The sequence below is a fragment of the Numenius arquata genome, chromosome 25 (assembly GCF_964106895.1).
Source record: "Numenius arquata chromosome 25, bNumArq3.hap1.1, whole genome shotgun sequence".
Lineage (NCBI taxonomy): Eukaryota > Metazoa > Chordata > Aves > Charadriiformes > Scolopacidae > Numenius > Numenius arquata.
Window position 1 is genome coordinate 2,613,320 of NC_133600.1, and position 22,405 is coordinate 2,635,724.

At 58.0% G+C, this 22,405-nt stretch overlaps 1 protein-coding gene across 1 annotated transcript; it reads left to right on the forward strand.

Moving 5' to 3' along the window:
- The first annotated feature begins 260 nt into the window (after nt 1-260).
- NRTN (neurturin) lies at nt 261-22,196 on the forward strand. The gene is made up of 3 exons (XM_074163893.1): nt 261-335; nt 19,401-19,650; nt 21,748-22,196. The coding sequence occupies exons 1-3, from the start codon at nt 261-263 to the stop codon at nt 22,194-22,196; spliced, it is 774 nt and encodes a 257-aa protein (XP_074019994.1).
- The last annotated feature ends 209 nt before the right edge of the window (nt 22,197-22,405 follow it).

Sequence of the window (22,405 nt, forward strand, 5' to 3'; positions counted from 1 at the left end):
TGGGAGCTGTGGGGCTGCGCAGCCAGGCTCATTTCTGTGCCCCACAGGCACAGGGTGAGGGGATCGCGGGTGTGATGTGGGTGAATCCAGTCTAACGATTTTGTTCTCACGCAGAAAGTGCAAAACCACCCCTCATCTCCGGAGAACTCGTTCCACATGCGCATCAGCATCCGTCTCCAGCCTGCCCCACGCCTGAGCGGTGATCCTGCCCTCCCCTCGGTGTGTCCCTGGTCTGCAAAGCCGGAGTGAGAAAAGCCCTGATGAAAAGCAAGAGATTCCTGTGCCCCAAAGCCGTTGACAGCCACAGCGTGCCCCTGCTGAGATCACTCGGAGAGGTGACTTAAATGATGCTCTCGATTAACATGGAAGGGATGCGCCCTGCGACCAGGGGGTTTGGGTACCCCATGGGGAGGGATGAGCCCTGTGACTGGGGGGGTTGGGTACTGCTACGCAGGGGAGGGATGCTCCCTGCAGCCTGGGGGTTCGGATAGTGCTATGGGGAGGGATGCACCCTGGGACCAGGGAATTTTGATACTGCTATGGGGAGGGATGCTCCCTGAGACCGGGGGGGTTTGGGTACCGCTATGGGGAGGGATGCTCCCTGAGACCGGGGGGGCTTGGGTACCGCTATGGGGAGGGATGCTCCCTGAGACCGGGGGGGTTTGGGTACCGCTATGGGGAGGGATGCTCCCTGAGACTGGGAGTTTGGTTACCGCTGTGAAGGGAGATTTGGGTACCGGGACCGGGCTGGTCGCTGCCCGCAGCGAGCCCTGCATAGTCGGTGCCTCCCCGGCGGGTCGAAGCCCCCGGCCCGCACAGCCCCCCTCGGGCACTGGGTCCAGGGGTAGCACCGGGGGGGCCGAGAACTGGGAGAGCGGGTGATGCAGGGGGCAGTACTGGGGGGGTCTAGGCTGATAGCACCGGGGATGCGGGACAGGAACGGGGATCTGAGGGCCGGGAACTGGGGGAGCGGGTGATGAGGGGGGGCAGTACCGGGGGATCCGGGCTGGTAGCACCGGGGATGCGGGGCAGGACCGAGAGGGGGGTCCGGCTGCGCCCGGGCGGGGCGGGGCGGGGAGGGGCCGGGCAGGCCCCGTCGGCTCCGCTGCGAGAAGCGGCCGGTGCCTCCTCCGGGGGAGCCGCGGAGGCGCCTGGCTGCGGGGCGCGGGCGGGACCGGCACCGGGAGGGCCTGGGACGGACGGAGCGGGGCTGGACCGGGACCGGCAGCGGCACCGGAGCGTAGCCCGGCTCGGGACCGGGCGGAGGCGGGGGAACCGGCCGGCTCCAAACCCGCCCCCCGCCGCGGGGAGGAGGCGGCGGCCGAGCCCCCCCCCCTCACCCCCCCACCCGCCGCACCGAGCTCCAGCCGCGCCGTGCCGAGCCCCGCCGTGCCAGACCCCAGCCGCTCCGCCTCTCGCCCATGGCGGCCCCCGGCCCCACGCGTGTCCCGGCCCCTCCACGGAGCCGTCGCTGAGCGCTGCGCACCGGCCCGGCGTCCAGGTAAGCCCCGCGGGGAGCTCCGACCCCCGGCTCGGGAGCGGCGGCCCCGGGCACCTGCCCCCGCCCGGGACGGATCCTGCCCCTCGCCCGGCGGTGCGGGGCCGGAGGGCGGCTCCGGGGGTCCCGGCGGAGCCCCTTTCCTCCGGGGGGGGTTGACCCGGCCGAGCGCGATGGGGTCGGATGCTGTCACCCCGCAAACGGGGCAGAATCGGGTCCTCTGGGGTTCCTCGGAGGATGCGAGGAGGGGGGAGAGCCAGGATCGGGCCCACCGCCCGCTCGGTGTCGGGGCGGCCTTTGCAGCCGCCGAAGGAGTTTGCTTCATACTTGGAGACCGTCCCGCCACGCAGAAACACAAACACGGCGAGGGACGGCTCAGGGTGCAGTTTGTTCACAGGAGAAGGAGGGGGGGGGGGGGGGGGGGGAATGCGTCCTGTCTAAATATTAGTTTAAGAAACGGAAGGATCTACGGCCGGGCTCTGTCTGCATCTACAACCCCGTCACCTTCTCCCGGTTCCAGCCGCCAGCTTTCGGCCACCGCCGAGCTGTGGTAATAATATATCCAGAGCTTAGCAGGGGCTGAGGAGGCGAATTTCACCCCGGCGTCGAGGGAGGGAATTTCCCACTCTTGCTGCGGTCTGTACCAAGGCTTTAAAAAAACAAGCTAGACCTCGGATGTCTTTATTGCACATATATGGTAGCTTGTAGCCAGCACTGATTTAAATCCTATCATTGCTTCGGGAGCCAATCCGCAATTAGGCGCTGGGTCGAGGGCACGGTTTATGGCGGCGGGAGAAGGGACTGATGGCTGTCGGAAGCGGTGGGAGAGACATGGATGTGTCCCCAATTCCCGGGTCTGAAGGCAGGATCATCTGTGGATCCCAAATTCAGAGTCCCATGTCCGTGGGTGCTCCTGGATTTAACGGTGGAAGCGGCTGAGATGCTGCATGGCAGAGGGCAGAGAAATCAAGCAGGGAAGGGGGGGGGGGGGGGTGGTCTCTGTGAAAGATTTTAGGAGGCTCGAGAACTTGGTTTTGGTTTTTTGGCTGCTGCTTTTAACTGGGCCTTCGGTTCAGACCCAAATGTACCCACTGGGGCAGTGACTCCGGGCTGCAGAGCAGGGCTAGCGATGCTGCAGGTGAGATGTGCTCTGGGCGGTGGCAGTGCCCCGGTGTGAGCATCCTCGGTGTCACCACACAGCTGCCGGTCAGCCGGTGACATGCTGTGGGGCTCCTCCTGCGCCTCCATCCCCAGCAGGTCCAGGGCTGGGCTGGTGCAGGGGGGGGAAATGAGATGTAGAAACATAGGAAAGTCTCAAGATTTTTTAAATAGTGCTGGATCTGGAAGTGCTGCTCCAGCTCGTGTCTTGCCTGGAGGAAGGAGCAGAGGAGGTGTAGAGCATCCCGGTACCGGGGATACCAGGCTGTCCCTCCCGCTCCGCAACCTCTCTGTGCTGCGGCTGCAGCTCCTTCGCAGCAGGATTCGGCACCGGGGCCAGGCCCCCCCTGGGCTGCACGGCCAAGGGCAAGGGGGGAGCCCAGCACCTTCCAGGCCTCGTGGCGTCCAGTCCCGGGGCTGTAAATAAGAGGAGCTGGTCCAGCCCACTGTGACACAGCCAGGGGACATGTGCACTGCTCCGGTGACCCTTCTCCCTGGGAGGTGGGCACCCCTGGGTGGGCTGGGGGGTGCTGGGTGCTGGAGCGGAGCTGGCTGCGGCTGCACTGGGTGCCCTCCCACGGTGCGGATGTGAATCGCAGCTCGGCCAGCGAAACACCTCTCCTAGGGCTGCCCTTGGGCTGCTCCCTATGGCCGTACCAGGCTGGGGGGGGCTCCAGGACATGCTTTTCAGGCTGATTTCCACCTTTGAGGGGCTGCAAAGGAGGATATAAGATTTGCAGTGTCCACTTTTTGAGGTCAAGGTACTTTTCGTGTGGCCCTAAACACAGCCCAGCCAGTAGCGTGGCCAGAGGAGGTGTCCCCTTGGCTGTCCCCAGCGCAGTGTGCCATGCCTGGTGCGGTGGCATTCGGCACACAGGGCAGGCAGCTTCCAATCCAGGAGAGCCCCATCCTGACACCGTGCCCCCACAGGGATGGCCTTGGGGGGGGTCACAGAGAGCCATCAGCAGCCCGTTGATGTCAGCCCCTTCCTACAGAGCATCTGAGGGTATCCAGCAGGGCTGAGCCCCGGTGGGGAGGGAGATGCTGAGGGGAGGAAGGCTCCAGCGGCCCCGCATGGGTGCCCATCGCAGCTCAGGACTGGCGTGTGTTTTACTGATATGTTGGGGTTTGGTTTTTTTTCCCTGGTGCCACAGGCAATTTCATTGCTGGTCTAAGCTAAAGCACATGTGCACAATCCCACTTCCAGGACCCTTGCTAAGCCTGCTTGGGGCATGTGGTCCCGCTCCGGCGGCTCCCAGGGCTCACTGTGCGTGGGGAGGGGGTGAGGACCAGGGTACCAACCAGCCCCTCTGCTCCCACCGTGCCAGGCATCACTTGGCATCCCGGGAGTGCTGCCGCAGCCATAGAGCAGACCGGTCCCTCGGTCAGGGTGAGCCATCAGCTCCAGCTCCACCATTAACTGGTTGGACTGGAGAAATCCCACCTGACCCAGCTTTTTCTGGGATTTGACCAGTTTGGAGTAGTCTTTCCCCATTAAACTTGGAGGAAAGGAAGAGAAACCCAAACTTGGTTCCTCCCGGTTGTGCCAGGCTTGGTGCAGAGATGCTCTCGTGTGAAGGAGCATCCCGGGAGCGCAGGAACGAAGCAACCCCCCTCTGCGATCGGCCTGGGAAGGGAAATGCCACAAGCAGTCTAATTCCCGTTGCTTCTTCGTCACGAAACCCGAAACGGGCTCACTTTGTAACTCAGCATCCAAAGAGCCAAATTAAAACAATCTATTTGCCACCGCGTTGTTCTCAAATGACAACAAAAAAGCATTTCCTTCCGCGGCTCTTCAAAGGCAGTGTTGCCAGCATGTCAGGCCCCTAATGAGAAATGCCAGTCACATCAACACTGGTTTTCCTGAAGTGTTTTGATTTTGATGGAACCACATTTTTTTTATTTGTTGTTCTTTTTTTTTTCTTTTTTTTTTTTTTCTTTTTTTTTCCCCCAGCAGAAAAGGTTTCCTTTGAACTTTGTCCAAACCGAGTGTGTAAGGGGATGGATGGTGGCTGCCGGGAGGGAGGCAGGGCAGCCCTCGCTCCGAGGGGCCGGAATCACTGCACAGCCCAAGAGGGGAAGTTCCTCCTTTAGCATCACTCCCAGGCTGCAATAATCCAGGGCAGGAATTGCATTTTTCTTTATTTCAGCAGCTTTTTTTTTTTTTTTGCAGCACGGGGACCTGGCTGCGTGATGCTCGGGGCAGGGTGGTAAATCCCCTCCGTGAACTCTCCTGGGCGATGCCCGGTGCTGAGCAAGGGGATCGCTCATGGGCAGGGTCCGGACTCATGGGGTTCGCTGTAACGGGGCTCTGCATTAAGGGAACCCCTCGATTGCCTCATGGCTTTTTTTTTTTCCAGCCGCAGCAGAGGGGTGACGTGGTTGTAAGCCCATGCCTGCTCCTTTCCAGGGAGAAAAACGTGTCCCCAAAGGAACCAAATGAATGCCATTTTTCAAATCCTTTTTAAAGCGAGCAAATAGGCTGGGGTTTGGGGATGGAGAGAGCAAACGGGCATCGTCGGGGCCTGGGGAGGGCTGGCAGCCCACCACCCTGGCTGTCTCCAGGTCGTGGCAGCTCCAGGGGCAGCCGGGCATCGACAAATGCGTTTTGGTCAAGTCTCAGGGGTTTTGCCCCATCTTTCCTGTTTCTGGCCCTTGCTCCCAACGGTAGAGCTGTTTGCAAAGGCACTGAGTGCTCGCGTCGCTGACCAGGCCAGGGGCTTCTGCATGGCTTGTGGTGCCTTTTTTGCCTTTAATAATGTTGGTTTTGGCTGGGCTGTGACGGAGCTGGCTGGGAGCACGGGATGTATTTATTGCTGGCTGTTGTTGCTCCCTGACCCTTCCCTATAAAACACAGGGGCTGTTGGGTGTGCTGAAGGCGGCTGGTGGCCGAGGACCTCTTGGCACTGTAAAACGGGGCAGAGCCCTGGGTCCTGCTGCCCCGGCAGCCTTGTCCTGCACTCCCAGAGCAGAGCAGGGTCAGCTCATCCCTGTGCCATGGGGCTGCAAGCCAAAATCCCGAATCCCCCTGGGGTCCATCCCGGTGGTCGTGGTCCCTGAGCAGCTCTGGGCGGCAGCCAGCAGAGCTGTGCCAGGAGGAATGGGCAGAGGATGGTCCCAGCAAGGTGCTGGGGCAGCCTTTTGGATTCTCCCTGGGGTTTTCCCTCTCTGCTGCCTTTCCCATGACAGGCAGGGATGCCGTGCCCTTGTGCAACACGGGGACTAAAGCCAGCCAAAACCTTGGGTACGAACCAAAGCGTCTTCATCCCCTCAAGCAGGTGCTGCATCCTACCTGGGGACACCAGTCCCATCCCTCTGGGATGTCCCCAAGGAAAGGCTCGTCTCTGATTTAAGAGGGCAGCTGCTGTCTTCGTTAAGTGGTGCTGGCTTATTAAGAGCACATTTTTGAGGCTTAGCAGCTCCGCGGAGCCGTCTGGGAGGGATGGTGCCAGCGGTGGAGCCACCACACGTGGCAGGAGGACGCGGGAGGCAGCCACTGGCAGCGATGCTCCGCCGAGCGGGCTGGGTGCCGGTGACATCGCCCCAAAATGGGGCTGGGGGGGGACACATGCCTGTTTAGTGCCCCAAATCTCGGGGGATGGGGCAAAGGAGAGGCTGGAAGGACCCAGCCAGGATTTGGGTGGCACGAGCCCTCTGAGCACAGGCAGGGGGAAGATGTGTAGGCACGAGGGGATGGTGATGGCCGGCTGTGCCCTGCGAAAGCATCGCTTGTGGCAGGATCTCCCCAGCAGAGGATTGATGAGGAGCAGAGGGGGTCCAGCCCCCCACCTGTCTCCAAGAGCAGCTCTGAGGACGATTGATCTTTTCCATCCCCCGAGTGCTGCGGTGGGACGGGTTGCGCCAGCCATGGGCGATGGAGGAGAGGTGGCATCAGCACACCAGCCCGGGGCTCCCCGCCAGGATGGGGACAACAGCGGGGTGTGGGGTGGGCTGTGCTCACTGGCTCCGCTCCCGCAGGCAGCAGGAGAGGAGATGCTCAGCAATCCATCTTCTTGCCGGAGCTTTTCCTCTCGCCGCCCCGTTATCTTCCAGCAGCGCTTTCTTTAATTTCCTGTTGGTCCGAGCAGCCCTGGCAGGTCCTGCTGCAGCAGCTGGGCTGGGAAAGGTGGAAAACTGGCAGAAAAGGGGCAGATTGTCCCTGCTTGCATCACCTCACGGTCCTGCCCCCACCTCGCTGCCGGTGTCAGCTCCTCCTCAGGAGCACGGGCAGGATTTGGGTCGCAAATAGCGTTTTATGGCAGCGCAAAGTACACCATGGCATCGGCTGGGGGCAGGAAAATTGCTCTGGATTTCTTATCCACAAGCTGGATCGGATCTGAACCGGCGTCACGGGAGGTGGGTGGGAAGGGCAGTACCTCCACAGGTCTCCCACACTAACGTCCTGCGTGTGATCAGAGGGCTCAGAGGGCAAAACTTTGCTTTTTTGGAAGCTGTGTGGCTCTTCCATGTGGAAAATCTACAGTCTCTGAGGGCATCCCAAGTGGGTTTTTCCTGCAGTGACAGGAAAGCTCAGGGGATGGGACCATCTGCGTCGGTGTGATGCTGTGCCACCGCGTCAGCACCTCTGCATGCAAAGGTCCGGGGTGACTCTGACCTGCTGCCTTTTGGAGACCCCTCCAGCCATTCCCATCATCTCCAGCCCCCTTTATCCCAAGCATCTCCCAGTTTTGAACTTCCACTCCCCCCCCCTCCAAAATCTCTATTCCCAAGCCACTGCTGTTGCTGCCTCAGGAGGAATTTCTCATTTGTTCGCTCTGGAGCAGCACTAAGTGGTTCAATATGTCGGCAGTTGCTGCTGGAGTCGGACAGTAAATGCTAATGGGATATTAGTCTGTGCACCGTCCAAAACCCACTGGAAGGGTTTAGCACAAATTGGATTTGCAAACCTCTCTTGGGTCTCTCTGCCCTCAGCAAAGCGCTGTAATCCCCGGCGGGCGCCTTGACAAGCCGGCTCCTTCGGTGCGAAAAGAAATCAAATATATATAGGGAAAAGGGCAGTGAAGACACGGTGGATTTGCCGCTGCCGGGCTGGAGGTGGGATCGGTATCACCTGCGGTTCTTGGTCGGGATGCTCTTGGGGGATGCTGTTGAGGGATGCAGATGGGTCCTCATCCCTCACAGGGCACCCCGGGGGCTGTAACCCCTCCGTCCTGCCCCCGGCACAGCTCGTATGTGGCTCAGCCTGTCCTGCTCGCAGGGATGCTGAGTTGGTGCAGGATCTGTTTCTCTGGGGATAAGAATGGGAGTTTTTAAGGTGGGAGCTGAAGAGACCACACCAGCCCCCCCAGAGACACGGGGAAAAGCCAGAGGTGGCCACTCTGCTCCCTGGAAAAACGGAGAATTCATACACGGAAGCCTTCAAGGGCCATCATGCTCCCAGGGCATTTTTGCAAAGGGGAAACTGAGGCACGCTGTGGCACAGTGACACCCCCCGCCAGGGATCGGGGGGGCTGGAGCACGCTGCGATGCCAGGAAAACCCCACAAAACAGGGAAGGTGAAAGTGGCCAAAGCCGCTGCATGGGAGGAGGTGATGCTTTTCTGGCAGCCCTCTTGCCCTCCTGCCTCTGTCCTGGTTTCCCCCCCCTGGATCCCACCTAGGGCTTTTCCTTTCTCGGGTAAAAAAAGGAGGTTTTGCCCCCAGCGCACCTGTGGCAGCTCACAGATACCAGCGGTGTCAAAACCGGCCCAGGGGAAAGCACATCTGGGGCCTGGGCTCCGTCTCACTGCCAAAATGTAAGCTTTTAACCCTATTTCCCGAGGCACTGGGATTGTCCAAACAAGCCATAGTAATTAGTTTCCTTCAACAAACCACCCCTTTTTGGCATCGCGCGGTTATTTAGTGCGTGCGGGGGGTGGTTTGTCACTCCGGGAAGAAAAAAAAAAAATGACGTTCAGACTTCAGGTTTCGGCATGAGTGGGAAATTTTGGGCTGGAGAAATGGTGTTGAGTGGTGTAGGAGGCTGCTCTTTGCCAGTACAGCAGCACCCGTGGGTGCCCGGCCCCGGGGGGGTGTGTGTGTGTGTCTTTTTTTGGCGGGAGTTATCCCCGATTTCCTGCAAGGTTACAGTAACGGTCCTGGGATTGGTGGGATTTCAAAAGATATATTTTATTTTCTTTGCCCAGCAGCAAGTGGCCATTTTCACGGGGATTTGGCTGCATCAGTGAGGGTTTTTTGCAGTTTTTTGTTCCCACCTCGTTCCCCGTTTCGGCATTATTTTGCATCGTGCCACAAGCCACCCTCCCTGCTCCGGCTGACACACCGAGCCATACGCTCCTCAAGCATTTTATCATGATTTTATCTCTAATTATTCATCTCTTATCAGAAAGGGCGGGTCTTGATGCTGCTTAGAACGGACTGAATCAGCTTATGAAGGTTTTTGGGTTGCTATGGCCTTGCCGACCTTGTCACACCCCATCAGGGTCAGCAGGGACATTGCAGCCACCGGGCTGGGGACCGCACCGCCCGTGTCCAACCTGCTGGGATTTTTAAATGCTTTGGCTGATTTGTAGCTAGGGAGAGGAATAGACATCCCCAAAATGTCCTGTTTTCAATTATTTTTTGGGCGGAACTAGGGGGTGAGGGGGGCAGGTCTCAGCTGGATGCCCCCAGACATGAACCCCCCCGTGGTGTCCCTGAGCCGGGCAGGTGAACGCTGCAGGGAATCCTGCTGCGTTTAAACCGCTTACTTTTTCTTTTTTTTTTTTTTTTTAATGCTGATTTATATTGCAGCTGCGTACCCGCCTCCGTTGTGCCCCGGTGAGCGATGGAGAGAGCGGCGAGGGTGGAATAGGCAGGGTGAGAGAGGCAGGCAGCCGAGGCTGGAGGGAAAGCAGCATCTTTATTTGCCCTCGCAGGGATCGGCCAAGCCCAGCGGGGGCTGAGCCGTCCCCAACGGGGACAATCGGCAGGAATCGCTGTGCCACCGCTCTCGGGTCCGGGGCTGCAGCAGGATTCCTCCCTGCCAGGCTCCTGCTGCATATCCCCTGTTAATTAACGACATGAAAGCCCCTGCAGGACCTCCGGGAAAGGAATCAAAGGTGCCGGTGCTGCCTCCCAGGGCACGGATGCGTCCTACAGGGCCACCAGCCTCCCCGCACCGTGCCGGGCACATGCTGGATGGTGAGAGCAGAAATCCCACGGGATGGACGGCAGACGGTGAGATCAGCTGGCAGCATCCCGGCACTTGGCTTGCGAGGACTCCTTGGAGGAATCCAGCCCAAAAATGTGTCTGACTGGAGCTGGTTCTGCTCTGGGGGAGCTGGGGGAAGGCAAGCAGGTCATGGCCCCAGGGTTTCTGATGTGGAGCGGTCCCAAGACGCTGCATGAGGCACTGGCACTGGTTTTCCCATCCCGGTGATTTTTCATAGAATCATAGAATCATAGAATGGTTAGAGTTGGAAGGGACCTTAAAGATCATCGAGTTCCAACCCCCCCTGCCCTGGGCAGGGACACCTCCACTAGAGCAGGTTGCTCTAAGCCCTCTCCAACCTGGCCTTAAACACCTCCAGGGATGGGGCATCCACAGCTTCCCTGGGCAACCTGTTCCAGCGCTTCACCACCCTCACAGCAAAGAATTTCCTCCTAATATCTAATCTAAATCTCCCCTCTTCCAATTTAAAACCGTTACCCCTTGTCCCGTCACTACATTTCCTGACAAAGAGTCCCTCTCCGGGTCTCCTGGAGGCTCCCTTCAGATATTGGAAGGCTGCTATGAGGTCTCCCCGGAACCTTCTCTTCTCTGGGCTGAACAACCCCAGCTCTCTCAGCCTGTCTTCCTAGGGGAGGTGCTCCAGCCCTCTGATCATCTTCCTGGCCCTCCGCTGGACCCGTTCCAACAGGTCCATGTCCTTCCTGTGTTGAGGACTCCAAAGCTGGACACAGCATTCCAGGTGGGGTCTCACGAGCACAGAGTAGAGGGGTAGAATCACCTCCCGTGACCTGCTGGCCACACTTCTCTTGATGCAGCCCAGGATGGGGTTGGCTTCCTGGGCTGCCAGTGCACATTGCCAGCTCATGTTGAGCTTCTCATCCATTTTTGGCTTCTCTCTGTGCAAGCCGGCACGGCTCAGGGTGGCAGGGTGTCCCCCACCACGCAGGGACAGCTCTTCAAGGTGCTCCTCGGCCGTGGCACAAACTGGGATTTCCCTCCCTTTCTGAAAGAGCTCCCAAACCCCCTCGCTGGCAGCATCTGCTCAGTTCCCACCGGCGCCGTGGGCTCCCCCAGCTCGGGGACAGGGGACAGGGCATCTCCCCTCGGCACAGGGCTCTAGCCATGCCGTGGGGACTGTGGGGGGTCCTGTGCCTGCTCGGTCCCAGCTCTACAGCCCATGGGGAAGAGAAGATGTCCTTCATTGAGGCACATTATCAGAGGTCTCTGGGGATACGGGATGCCTGTACAGTGCGGATGAGTTACTGTACCCAGCTCTGAGCTTCCCGTCACCTCCTGATGCCATCTCCGGTGCTCAGCCTTTGAGCTGGTTTGGCTCCCCGAAGTCCAAAGTGAGGGAGATGGTGGGAATATGGATGGGGACAAGAGCGTGGCTGCTCCGTCTGATGGCAGCTACCCGGGCTCGGCTCAGGAGGGCTGGAAAGCTGCATCCCAACCTTACTGCTCGCTTTGAGATGCAGCACCCTGGCTGCGGCAAAGCCGTGAAATCTTCCTTCTCCAGCCACGACCTGGACCACGGTGTGTCCATCACCCGCCAGCATCACCCGCGGCAGAACCGACCCCGGCCCAGCCCCTACCAAACCCTTCAGCTGTGTCGCATGGGCTTGGTGAGAACGTATTTTTCTTATTATTTTTCTTGTGATGATGGGGTTGTGTGATGTGTTTTTTTGGTTTTGTTTTTTTTTTTTAACCCCAGCTGTTTGGAGAGATGTAAACCAAACCTGCCGTAATTCAGCCCGAATGTAAATGTCATGTCAGCGTGGGAACGGCGCAGCGTGACGATGCTTGGCGTGTTCAGCCGAGGGGCTCTCCACACTGCCAGGAAAGCTGATGTTCCCCCCACCCAGCCTTCTCCCCTCTCCATCATCCCGGGGGTCCGGGACCGGCTCCGATGCTGCTGTTTCCTCACCAGGGCTGTGGAAGGGGCTTTGGCTGTCACCCCAAAAGGCTTTCCCAGAGGAGCTGGGCTGCGGCGGGGACCCCAGGGATGAGGATCTGGCTCATTTGCGGTTGCCCTTTGTGGGAGGAACCAGGGGAAGCTGGAGGCTGCGGGAAGAGCTTTGGAGTTTCTCGTGTTGGGCTGGTTTTTACTTCGGCAAAGCAGAACCATGTGTCCCACGCTCGGCTCTGGTTTTGCTTACGGGGGAGCGGGGAGAGCTGGGGAGGGGGGGGGAGGCAGCACAGGGACCAGCCGTGGGATGTGCCGTGGCCGTCGCTGCTTTCGGCATTCAAAGCGCGAGGCTGTGCCAGGGTGGGAGAGCCACCGGTGGCGACGGGGTGCCGCTGCCCTGTGTCCGCAGCCACGGGGATGTCTGCACTGAGATGGTGGCACTTGGTGTCCCTGGAGCAAGCCCTGGAACAGAGCTGGAGATGGGAATATTGGCTTTCTTCCCCTCCTTTATGCACCCACTTACTGTCAAAAGAGCAGGAAAATCTAACAGTTCAACTCAGATCAGGGTTTGGGGCTTTTTTCCTTTCAACACTCCCCATTTTGGGGCCAGTTTTGCCATTTTGGGGGCTGGTTTGACCCTGGGGCATTGGCCATCTGACTGCAGGCTCTGGTACTCTCAGTGGAGCATCCACCCTGGTCATGGTGTCAGACACACGATGCTCTTTGGGGTGGGTTCAATTCCCCCCCAAAAAAACATATCAGGAGCTTGCGATAAGTTTTGGGGAAAGTTTCTCTGTTCCTTCCCGGTCCTCTCCGGCACCATCCTCCGAGCGGGACCAGGCCTTGAGCCGGAGGCTGCTGCTGGAGGAGCCGCTTTTCAGCAGCCCCTGGAGCCGCTTCACCATGAGCCTGGATGGAAATTGTTTAATTCCTGCGGGGTGAGTCATGAGGAGCCGGGGATTTCAAAGCAGCTTGGCTCCCATGTAAGGCACTAAAATAAACAGTGTGTGGCAGGTGGAAGCTCTCTCTGATGTCCCATCACGGCCTTCGTCTTTCCAAGTGGTTCGTGTTGCCAAAAAATCCTCGGCCACTCCGTGGCCTCATCCATTCTTGCGGCGTGGCTGAGGCCGAGCGCTTGAAAATAATGAATCAATGCCCGGAAGCATGAATCGACTGAAAATTTATGACACACTTATAATATAATGTCTTTCGGGTTCCCTGCTTTCTGGGCTACGAAGCATCAGGACTGAAAGTTTTCACGTCTCCTCCTTCCCCGCTCCAGCAAAGGAGGATTTAGGGTAAAACAACCCAAACAAACCCTGCTTTTCCCCCTCCCTCATCTTGTGACTCCAGGAGCTGAGGCTTTAAGGAGTCAGTGAATATTGGAAACAAATCTTATGAGTGTGCTTGAAAAATTGGAAATGGGTTGGAAAAAAAAAAAAAAAGAGCTATGAGAAAAAAACAAGAGCGTGAAAAGTGAGGGAAGTCCAAGAAGCCCAAAAGGCTCAATTTTTGGGAGCGAAGGTGACGTATCTGCGGGAAGGGATTGCTGTGTTCTGATTTAGCAGGAAAAGGCTGCGGAAACGCCAACACTCAGGGGTTGAAGTGAAGAAAAATAGAAGTGTGGCTGGATTGATTTGACTTTTTTTTTTTTTTGCTGAACAGCAAGGGTAATCAAGCCTTGGAAAAGTTTACTTAGGGCCGTGGGGTGGATTTCTTGGATCCCCTTCGAAAATAAAGATGAGAGGCATGAGGAGCTCACGGAGGATTTTTGGGGAGTATCGGCAGCAGCCAGGAGAGCCAAGATAATCAACTCGCTCCCTCCAGACTAAGCGATGGGACTTGGCCGTGCTGCTAATTGTTGTTTTTCCTTAAGATTTCCAATCCTTTGAGACACAGAGTGGTTTTTCCTCTGCCTGGAAAGCAGCAGGAGCTGGTTGAAGCAGGAATGAGAGCTGGGCAGGTGACGCTGGAGGAGTCTGCTGGAGGAAAGGCTTCGTGCCGGAGCAGTTTTAGTGCTGGGCTCCCCCAAAACGGGGCTGGTTTTGGGGCTGGCTGACAAAGAAGGGTCTTCTCCTGCAGGACCGGGTTTCCCACTTGGCAGCAGGCACGGCGCGGCTGGCTGGTTGTGATCGCATTAACGGATTATCAGGAGAATGCAGGAAAACAGGGAGCTTTCGGGCTCTTCTCCAGAAGAAAAGCTGAGCGCAAACTTTGGCCTTTCATCAAGGCGGGGAGGATCCCCGCACCCCTCCCAAGGACATAACGTGGCTGCCAGCTTCCAAACCCAGCCAGGACTCAGCCCAAAAGCCCCCTCGCAGCAAACCCGGGGCACAGACCCACGGATTCTGGGCTGCGTAGGGAAGAGTGTGGCCAGTAGGTCGAGGGAAGTCATTCTCCCCCTCTGCTCTGCACTGGTGAGGCCACAACTGGAGTATTGCATCCAGTTCTGGGCTCCCCAATTCAAGAGGGATAGGGAACTACTGGAAAGAGTCCAGTGAAGGACAACAAAGATGATTAAGGGATTGGAGCATCTCCCTTATGAAGAAAGGCTGAGAGAGCTGGGACTCTTTAGTCTGGAGAAGAGAAGGCTGAGGGGAGACCTTATTAACGCCTATAAGTATCTCAAGGGTGGGTTGAAGGAGGAGGGAGCCAGACTCTTTTCAGTGGTTCCCAGTGACAGGACGAGGGGCAACGGGCACAAGTTGGAACATAAGAGGTTCCACTCGAATATGAGAAAGAATTTCTTCACGGTGAGGGTGACAGAGCACTGGAACAGGCTGCCCAGGGAGGTTGTGGAGTCCCCTTCTTTGGAGATTTTCAAGACCCGCCTGGATGCAGTCCTGAGTAGCATTCTCTAAGCAATCCTGCTTCGGCAGGGGAGTTGGACTAGATGATCTATACGGTCCCTTCCAACTCTAAAAAAAATTCAGTGAAATTCAGTGAAATTCAGTGATGTGGCTTCAGCGGCAGAGGGTGACTCGTAAAGCTGTGGTGGCTCGATGGGCTTTGCTTCCCAGAGACGTGTGGTCAGAGCCCAGCAGGGTGCCTGGCACAGCCGTGTTTGCCCATTTGCCCTGTGAAAAGAGGGATTTTTGTGCTGGCAGAGGATGCTGTGTGAGGACTGGGCGTCCTCGGGTGAGACTGCGCCTCCCTGCCAGCCCTCCTGCCCCTCCTTTCCCCATCAGACCCTTGGCACACCCTCGCAGGCACGGTTTGGCACCTACAGCTCCTGCGGCACCCCAAAGCCCTGGGTTTGCTGGGTTCCTCCGTCCCCTACAGAAAGAGGGGGGCAAAGCTGGAGCACCTTTGCCCTCCCCAGCCCCATATTCTGGCCACCCACCTCTGCCTTGCAGCCAAATCCCGTCCTCACCCGTGCAACGCACTCTCCTTTTTATGGAATCGCTTTGAGGAAGGGGGAGGAGCCACCAGTGTGGATTTAATGGGTGATTTTCCAGGTCTGGGTGGCAACTGGGGTGCCCTGAGTGGCAGGGCTGCCTCTCGGCCCTGGGGACATCCCACCGTGCAGAGCCTGGGGCTGGCGATGCGGGAGCTGGCAGGACCTTTGCATTGAGGACCAGCCACGATGAGACCAGAGCAAAAGACTCAGCGGTGGCCATGCCCAGCGCTGTGTGGTCCAGGCTGGAGAGACCCCGGCGTTTCCTTGCTGGAGGCTCCCTGTGCCAGCAGGAGCAAGACTTGGACATGCTGACACTTAAACTAGATATTAGGAAGACATTTTTTATGATGAGTAACTCTGGCCCAGGTTGTCCAGAGAGGTGGTGGATGCCCCATCCCTGGAAACATTCAAGGTCAGGTTGGATGAGGCTCTGAGCAACCCGATGGAGGTGAAGATGTCCCTGCTCATGGCAGGGAGTTGGACTAGATGGGCTTTAAAGGTTCCTTCCCACCCAAACCATTCCATGATTCTATGAACACTTTCCCCACCAGATGCTGAGCAATAGCCATGGACAGCAGCCTGGCATCACCAGCAAACATTCGAGGTGTGGAGGTTTGTCCTGGGTCCCCTTCCCCATGGGAGCCCAGCACCACTCAGCATGGCCGGAGCTGTCGTGGGGTCTCACCAGCTGCCGGCATCGCCCATTTCAGCTCCTTGCAAATGCTTCGCACACTCGTGTGCAAACCAGTGCCTTGGGGCAGCTCAGGGTGCATGGAGCATCCCGGGACAGGGCAACTTTGGGTGCTGGTCTGCGCCTGGGGAGGTTTTGGGAATGGGGGATGCGGGATGTACCCGTTGCGTCTAAATAACAGCGGTGGGTCTGGAGGACCATGTGTCAAACCCCTTGTGATTATTTGTCCTTGCTGGGAGGGGGTTTATGATATGTGGAAATGAGAAAGATGGGAGGGCGCCGCTGGAGCATCGTCCCGGGTGAGTCACGGCTGTGATTCCTGTGTGTTTTTCCTTTCCCCCCACCCCGAACTTCAGCTCTCCCCGCAGGTTGGCACATGCGGTCTGTGGCTTTTTAGAGGACGAGAAACCAAAGGCAAAGCCTGGAATAATTTTTTTATTATTGTTTTGCACATCAGAGCTGGGGTTTTAGTCTTTTGAAAGGTCACCGGCGAGGGGGTGGGGGCCAAAATTGCTGGCTGCTGAAATAGAAGGCGTTTTTACGGGATGTGCAGCGAGGCTGAAACCGCCCTCCTAAAACTTTATGGGCTTGCAATGAGCCAGAGGCCCTTTCTCAGGTGGACGGACCGAGTGCCACAGCCGTGCTCTGTCCCAGCCCTTCCCTCCCCGGCGTGGGGTGAAGGGGGCTGAGCCCCCCCGGGAGCAGCTCGGGAGGCAGCGGTGGAGGTTGAGCTCTGGGTGGTGGGTAATCCCATTGCTGGATGTCCACTGCCATAGTCACCTCCCGAAATGTCCAAACATGAGCTGCTGAAAGCTGCTTCTCCTCCCGGAGACCCAAACCGCTGCCATCCACCCTGTCACCACAGCGGGGTCCCTTCCCCACCTCCAAAGCCCGTGCTATCTCCTTCACCTGAGCCTCCGAGTTCTTCATGAGTCCTTCATCCATCTCACGTTCCAGTACCTGGAAGGTACTACAGGAGGTACTAAAGGGGCTACAGGAGGGATGGGGACAAACTTTTCAGCAGAGCCTGTTGCCGTAGGACAAGGGTGATGGTTTTAAACTAAAAGGGGAGATTTAGGTTAGATCTAAGGAAGAGTTTTTTACAATGGTGGTGTGGGTAGACCCAGGTTGCCCAGAGAAGCTATGGCTGCCCCATCCCTGAAGGGGTTCAAGGCCAGGTTGGAGGGGGCTTTGAGCAACCTGGTCTGGTGGGAGGTGTCCCTGCCTAGGGCAGGGGAGTGGACTAGTGGACTAGTACCACCCAAACCCATGATTCTGTGATTCCCTGAATTTTGCAAGCTCTCCAAGAGCCAACTGCAATTTTCCCAGTCCTTCTCCACTGAGCCCCTGCCCCTGCTCCCTCGCTGGGAGCCCTTTGATGCCATTGAACGTCTTTGGTGCCTGTTCCCCACTCCCGCTCTTACCCAGAGGAGAAATCTGACCTTAAGGCACCTAATTCTGACGATGCAAACACACCCAGCACCCTCCATCACCACAGGACCGGGAGACCGGCTCCACCGGAGGAGAAGCGGCAGCAGTTTGGGGACACCCCCGTCCCCTCCCGGTGCTCCCTCCACCACCCCAGGCAGGTTTCGCTGCCGGTGCTTATCGCCGCGGTGTCTCCGCCAGCTCCGCCGCCTTGTGCCCCGGCGGGATTTCATGATCTTACCTCCTTATATGGCGAAACTATTCTTTTTCTAGCTTGGCATTGTTTATAGCCCAGTTTAAAATATTTAGGCTCTGGCTGGGTTCTACAATTGTCTTGTAACCTACAGGGCATATAATTAGCGTTAGTTAATGTGCAATTATCTGCATCCGTGTAAAATGAAGGGTTGCTGGCGATGAGGCAGCGTTCACAGCCCTTCTTGTTGTTTTCTGTAATAACAGTAAAAGCAAACCTGTCACATTCTCTTTTAAAATAAACATTTTTCTTCACCCTAGTAAATTCTATTTGGCAAATATTGCCAAAGCTGGGGTTGGTTTTTTTTTTTTTTCCCTTCTCTCCTTTTTTTTTTCCCTCTGTGGAAAATTTATTTTAAAAGGAGAAATGTTTGGAGTTTGCAAGGAGCTGAAATAAAAAAAGGGGCCAGGAGGAGGCTGCAAGTCCCTGCCGCTTTCCAGAGCCCAGCTTTGATGGGGATTTAATGTCTGGAAGCCCATTGATGGGAGCACGGACCTGATTCCCCGCTGCAGGGTCAGATGTAAAATCCCACCAGCTCTAACCTGCTTTGGAGGGAGAAAATTGAATGGCGTAAGGTAAGGGCTTGGCTCGCCTGCGAGGGAAATGCCTGGGCAGGGGGGGGTTTCTTTGTGCTTTGAGGAGCTCCTGGGCTTCGACCCCTCAGCGCAAGAAGGACATGGAGCTCTTGGAGCGGGGCCAGAGGAAGCCCCGGAGATGCTGGAAGGGCTGGAGCCCCTCTGCTGTGAGGACAGGCTGAGAGAGTTAGGGGGGTTCAGCCTGGAGAAGAGAAGGCTCCGGGGAGACCTTAGAGCCCCTTCCAGTCCCTCAAGGGGCTCCAGGAAAGCTGGGGAGGGACTCTGGATCAGGGAGGGGAGCCATAGGAGGAGGGGGAAGGGTTTGACACTGAAAGAGGGGAGATGGAGATGAGATGTGGGGAAGAACTTCTTTGCTGTGAGGGTGGTGAGAGCCTGGCCCAGGTTTCCCAGAGAAGCTGTGGCTGCCCCATCCCTGGAGGGGTTCAAGGCCAGGTTGGAGGGGGCTTGGAGCAAGCTGGTCTGGTGGGAGGTGCCCCTGCCCAGGGCGGGGGGTGGCACTGGGTGGTCTTTAAGGTCTCCCCCTAACCCAAACCATTCTATGATCCGCATGGATGAGGTGCCCAGTCCCACCAAAGGCCTTGCAGCCACACTGGGATGGTCCAGACTCTGTTTGTTTGTTTTTCCTGAGGTTTTAATGATTTCTGTCGGTTTTGATGGAGCTGCCTCATCAGTGCACAGGCATGGAGGGCTTTGAGCTCCGGTTGAGCATCTGAATGAATGGATAGCAGGAGTGGCTCCGTGCACCTCGCCGAAGGACGGGGACATCAAACCCTGGCTCACCAAGGGAGTGGGGAGGATGGCGGAGCTGGGGGGTCCCTCCGCTGCTCACCCTGTCCCGAGGTGGGGATGTGCCGGGCAAAGAGGTGTCACAAGCTGCTGTGGCACGGGTTTGCCTGTCCCTTACTCGCAGCCACCCATTGCGATATCGGCCCCCGGTGCGAGGAAACCCATCCGGAGGGAAGGGAAGTGGATATTCTCCTGCCTGTCCAGGCTGTGTGCTGTCGGGGATGGATGGGCTGAGGACACCCCCTTGTCCCCATCACCACCACCAGCCCCAAGCCCTAGTCCACCATGGCCTTTCCCCTTTGGCTGCACCCTCTCTCTGTGCCTCAGTTTCCCTATTGCAACACTGGCCCAGTCTCGGGGGAGCGGAGGGGTCGAGCTGGAGCCAAGGGGATGCTGGTGGTCCCATGGGGGACGGTCAGCCAACCTGAGCCGGGGGGACGGGGGGAGGGAATAGAGGGCCACGGGCGAAGGCCGCGTAATAAGGATATTTGTTTTGCCTGTTTTGCAGAGTTTCAATGTTCTGACTTGCTCTAAGATGAAGGTATGGAAGTTTGCAGCCATTGCATCGATGCTCCTCAGTTCCATGTTATCCATTTTAGTTTGTAGAGACATGTTCAACGGAAGCCGGAAATACAGCCCCTTGCCTTCCTCGCCGTCTTCCTCACGGGCATCCTCCTCCTCATCCTCCTCCTCCCTGCCGGCGGCTCCGCGGAGATCCCCACGGGCCCTGCAACGCCACAGCTCGCTGCTCTCCCAGTGTAAGCCACCGCGCCACTGCCCCGGGGCCACCGTCCCTCCCGCGCCCGCAGGATCCGTCCCCACGTCCTCGTTGGGACGCGCTTTGGGGGTCACAAGCAAAGCCCAACGCAGCCCGAGGGGTTTATTCCCCATTTCCTTTCCCTGACAACCCCTGCTGCTTCTGTGCATCCCCTTTACAAGCACTTAGAGAGGAGTCTGGGGTGCAGCGGGGAGGGCTCGGGGCGGCGAGGGGGGGGATCCTGCGAAAATCATGAGAGTCCTAGAGTGGTTGGAGTTGGGAGGGACCTTAAAGATCATCCAGTTCCAACCCCCCCTGCAAAAATGGGCACCGAACCGTGGTGCGAGCACGTCAGCTCTCCACGTGGGGAAACCGAATGCAAACGGCTCCTCTTAACGCAAAGAAGCTGCTTTTTTAGCTCAAAATGTGGTTTTTTGATTTTTTTTTTAATTTTTTATTTTTTATTTTTTATTTTTTTTATTTCTGCACTATTTTTACAAATGCAAAATGTCAAACAGGAGCTGGAAGGCAGGGGGGGACGGCTCCGCTCCGCGGGGAGGCAGCAGCTTCCCCCCAGCGCTGCTCGCCCCTTGGCGCTGAGCGTTGCCCACATGTTTGTTCCCAGTCCAAACCAGAACAGCTTCTTTTTGGGTTGAAATTGGGAAATCGATGACAAGCTGTCAAATTAGGCTTTCCTCCATCTTTCCAGTGCCTCCGCTGGCACTGAGCTGGACTAACTCTGGCTTTAGGGTTAGGACAACGGGATTTGGCCGTTTCCAGCGGCGTTGGGGACAGTTTGCCTGTTGGCCGATGGCCCAGGGGTCTTAGGGGGGCAGCTCTTCCGCCCAGACCATGAGAAAACAGTGCAAAAATTAAATTTATTGGTGTTTCCACCCAATCCCGTCGCGGTTTTTCTGTGGCATCATCTCTTGGTCAGGATCAGGTGGGTTTTCCACCTTTTTTTCTGCCACCAAGGAGCACCACTGGCGTCTCTAATTCCCACCGGGATGCTCTTTGCAGGCGCTTTGTCCTTTCAATGTCCCAACCGTGGTGCCAGCGTCCAGCCACGCCAGAGAAGCACGGCTGCCCCATTCCCCGGTCGCAGCCACCTGGAAACCATGAGAGAGGCAGGAGTTAGTTGTTGGAGGATTTTTTTGCTCCCTAAATAGCTGACTTTTAAGCGTGTTGTGCAATGGAAGGGGCTGCCTGGGACAGCTCCAGGCAGGGGGGAGCTGGTAGGCAGAAAAAGAGAAAATAAGGGAGAAGAAGGAAAGGGGATGAAGGGGTGTTGAGGTTTTTTTTCACCCTGCTGCCTTCCTGCCCTCACGGGATGGGGGTGGCTTGGCTGCGGCACCCCCTGTGCCCTCCCTGGACCTCCCGAGGCCACCCGGGTCTCTGGCCATGTGGTTCGAGGCACATCTCAAAAGATGGTTTCTGGGAGACGCTGTGGTTCAGCCATGTGTTGTCGGGCTGTGGGGCTGAATTTTGCAATTTTACAATTGCTATTGGGCACAGAGGGAGCAAGGAGCCAGCACTGGGGGATGGCCACCACCCCAAGGGACCTCCATCCTCAGGGACATCCACCTGGCCAGAGGGACCTCCATCCTGGGGGACATCAGCCTACTCAGGAGGACACCCTCCTGCCCCAGGGGACCTCTATCCTGCGGGCCATGCACCAGCCACAAGGGACCTCCATCATGAGGGACATGGACCTAGCTGGGGAACTCCATCCTGTGGGATGTCCCCCTGGCCAAGGGGACCGTCCATCCTGGAGGACATCCACCAACCCCAAGGGACCTCCATCCTGGGGCACATCCACCAGCCCCAGGCAACCTCCATCCTTGAGGACATCCACTTGGCCAGGGGCACCTCCATCCTGGGGGACATTGACCTGCCCTAGGGCACCTCCATCCTGTGGGACATCCACCTGGCCAGGGGGACCTCCATCCTGGGGGACACTGACCTGCCCTAGGGCACCTCCATCCTGGGGAACATCCACCTGGCCAGGGTGACCTCCATCCTGGGGCATATCCACCCACTTTGCATAATGTCCACCACCCCAGGGGACACCCACTAACGTCCGCCCCTTCTCTTGCAGACAGCAGCTTGTTGGAGAGCTACACGGAGGGGGAGATCCGGCAGCTGATCTCAGCGCTGGTGGAGCGCTACAGCCAGGCCATGAACTCGGGCGGCCACGAGCTGCCGCTCTTCGCCCGGTCGGGCAGCCGCAGGAAGCGCGCCCGCGCTCGCCACAAACCCTGCGCCCTGAAGGAGCTGGAGGTGAGCGTCAGCGAGCTGGGCCTGGGCTACGAGTCGGACGAGACGGTGCTTTTCCGCTACTGCAGCGGCACCTGCGAGGCCGCCGTCCGCAGCTACGACCTCTCGCTGAAGAGCATGAGGAGCAGGAGGAGGATCAAGAAGGAGAAGGTCCGGGCTCGGCCCTGCTGCCGGCCGCTGGCCTACGACGACGACGTCTCCTTCCTGGACGCCTACAACCGCTACTACACCGTCAACGAGCTCTCGGCCAAGGAGTGCGGCTGCGTGTGAAGGGCAGGGGCGTCCCCGGGAGGAGCCGGCAGGAGAGGCGATGGCTCGGCCCCGAAACCCCGCTGGCCGCCGGGCAGAGGGACGGGGGGCTGCGGCGGGGGGCAAGGGACGAGCCCCAGACCTCTGGCTGGAGGAGGAGAGACTGAGCTGCTTGCACGTCCCTCGGTGTCACCGTCCCCCTCGCTGCGCAGGACTAGAGACGTGGCTGT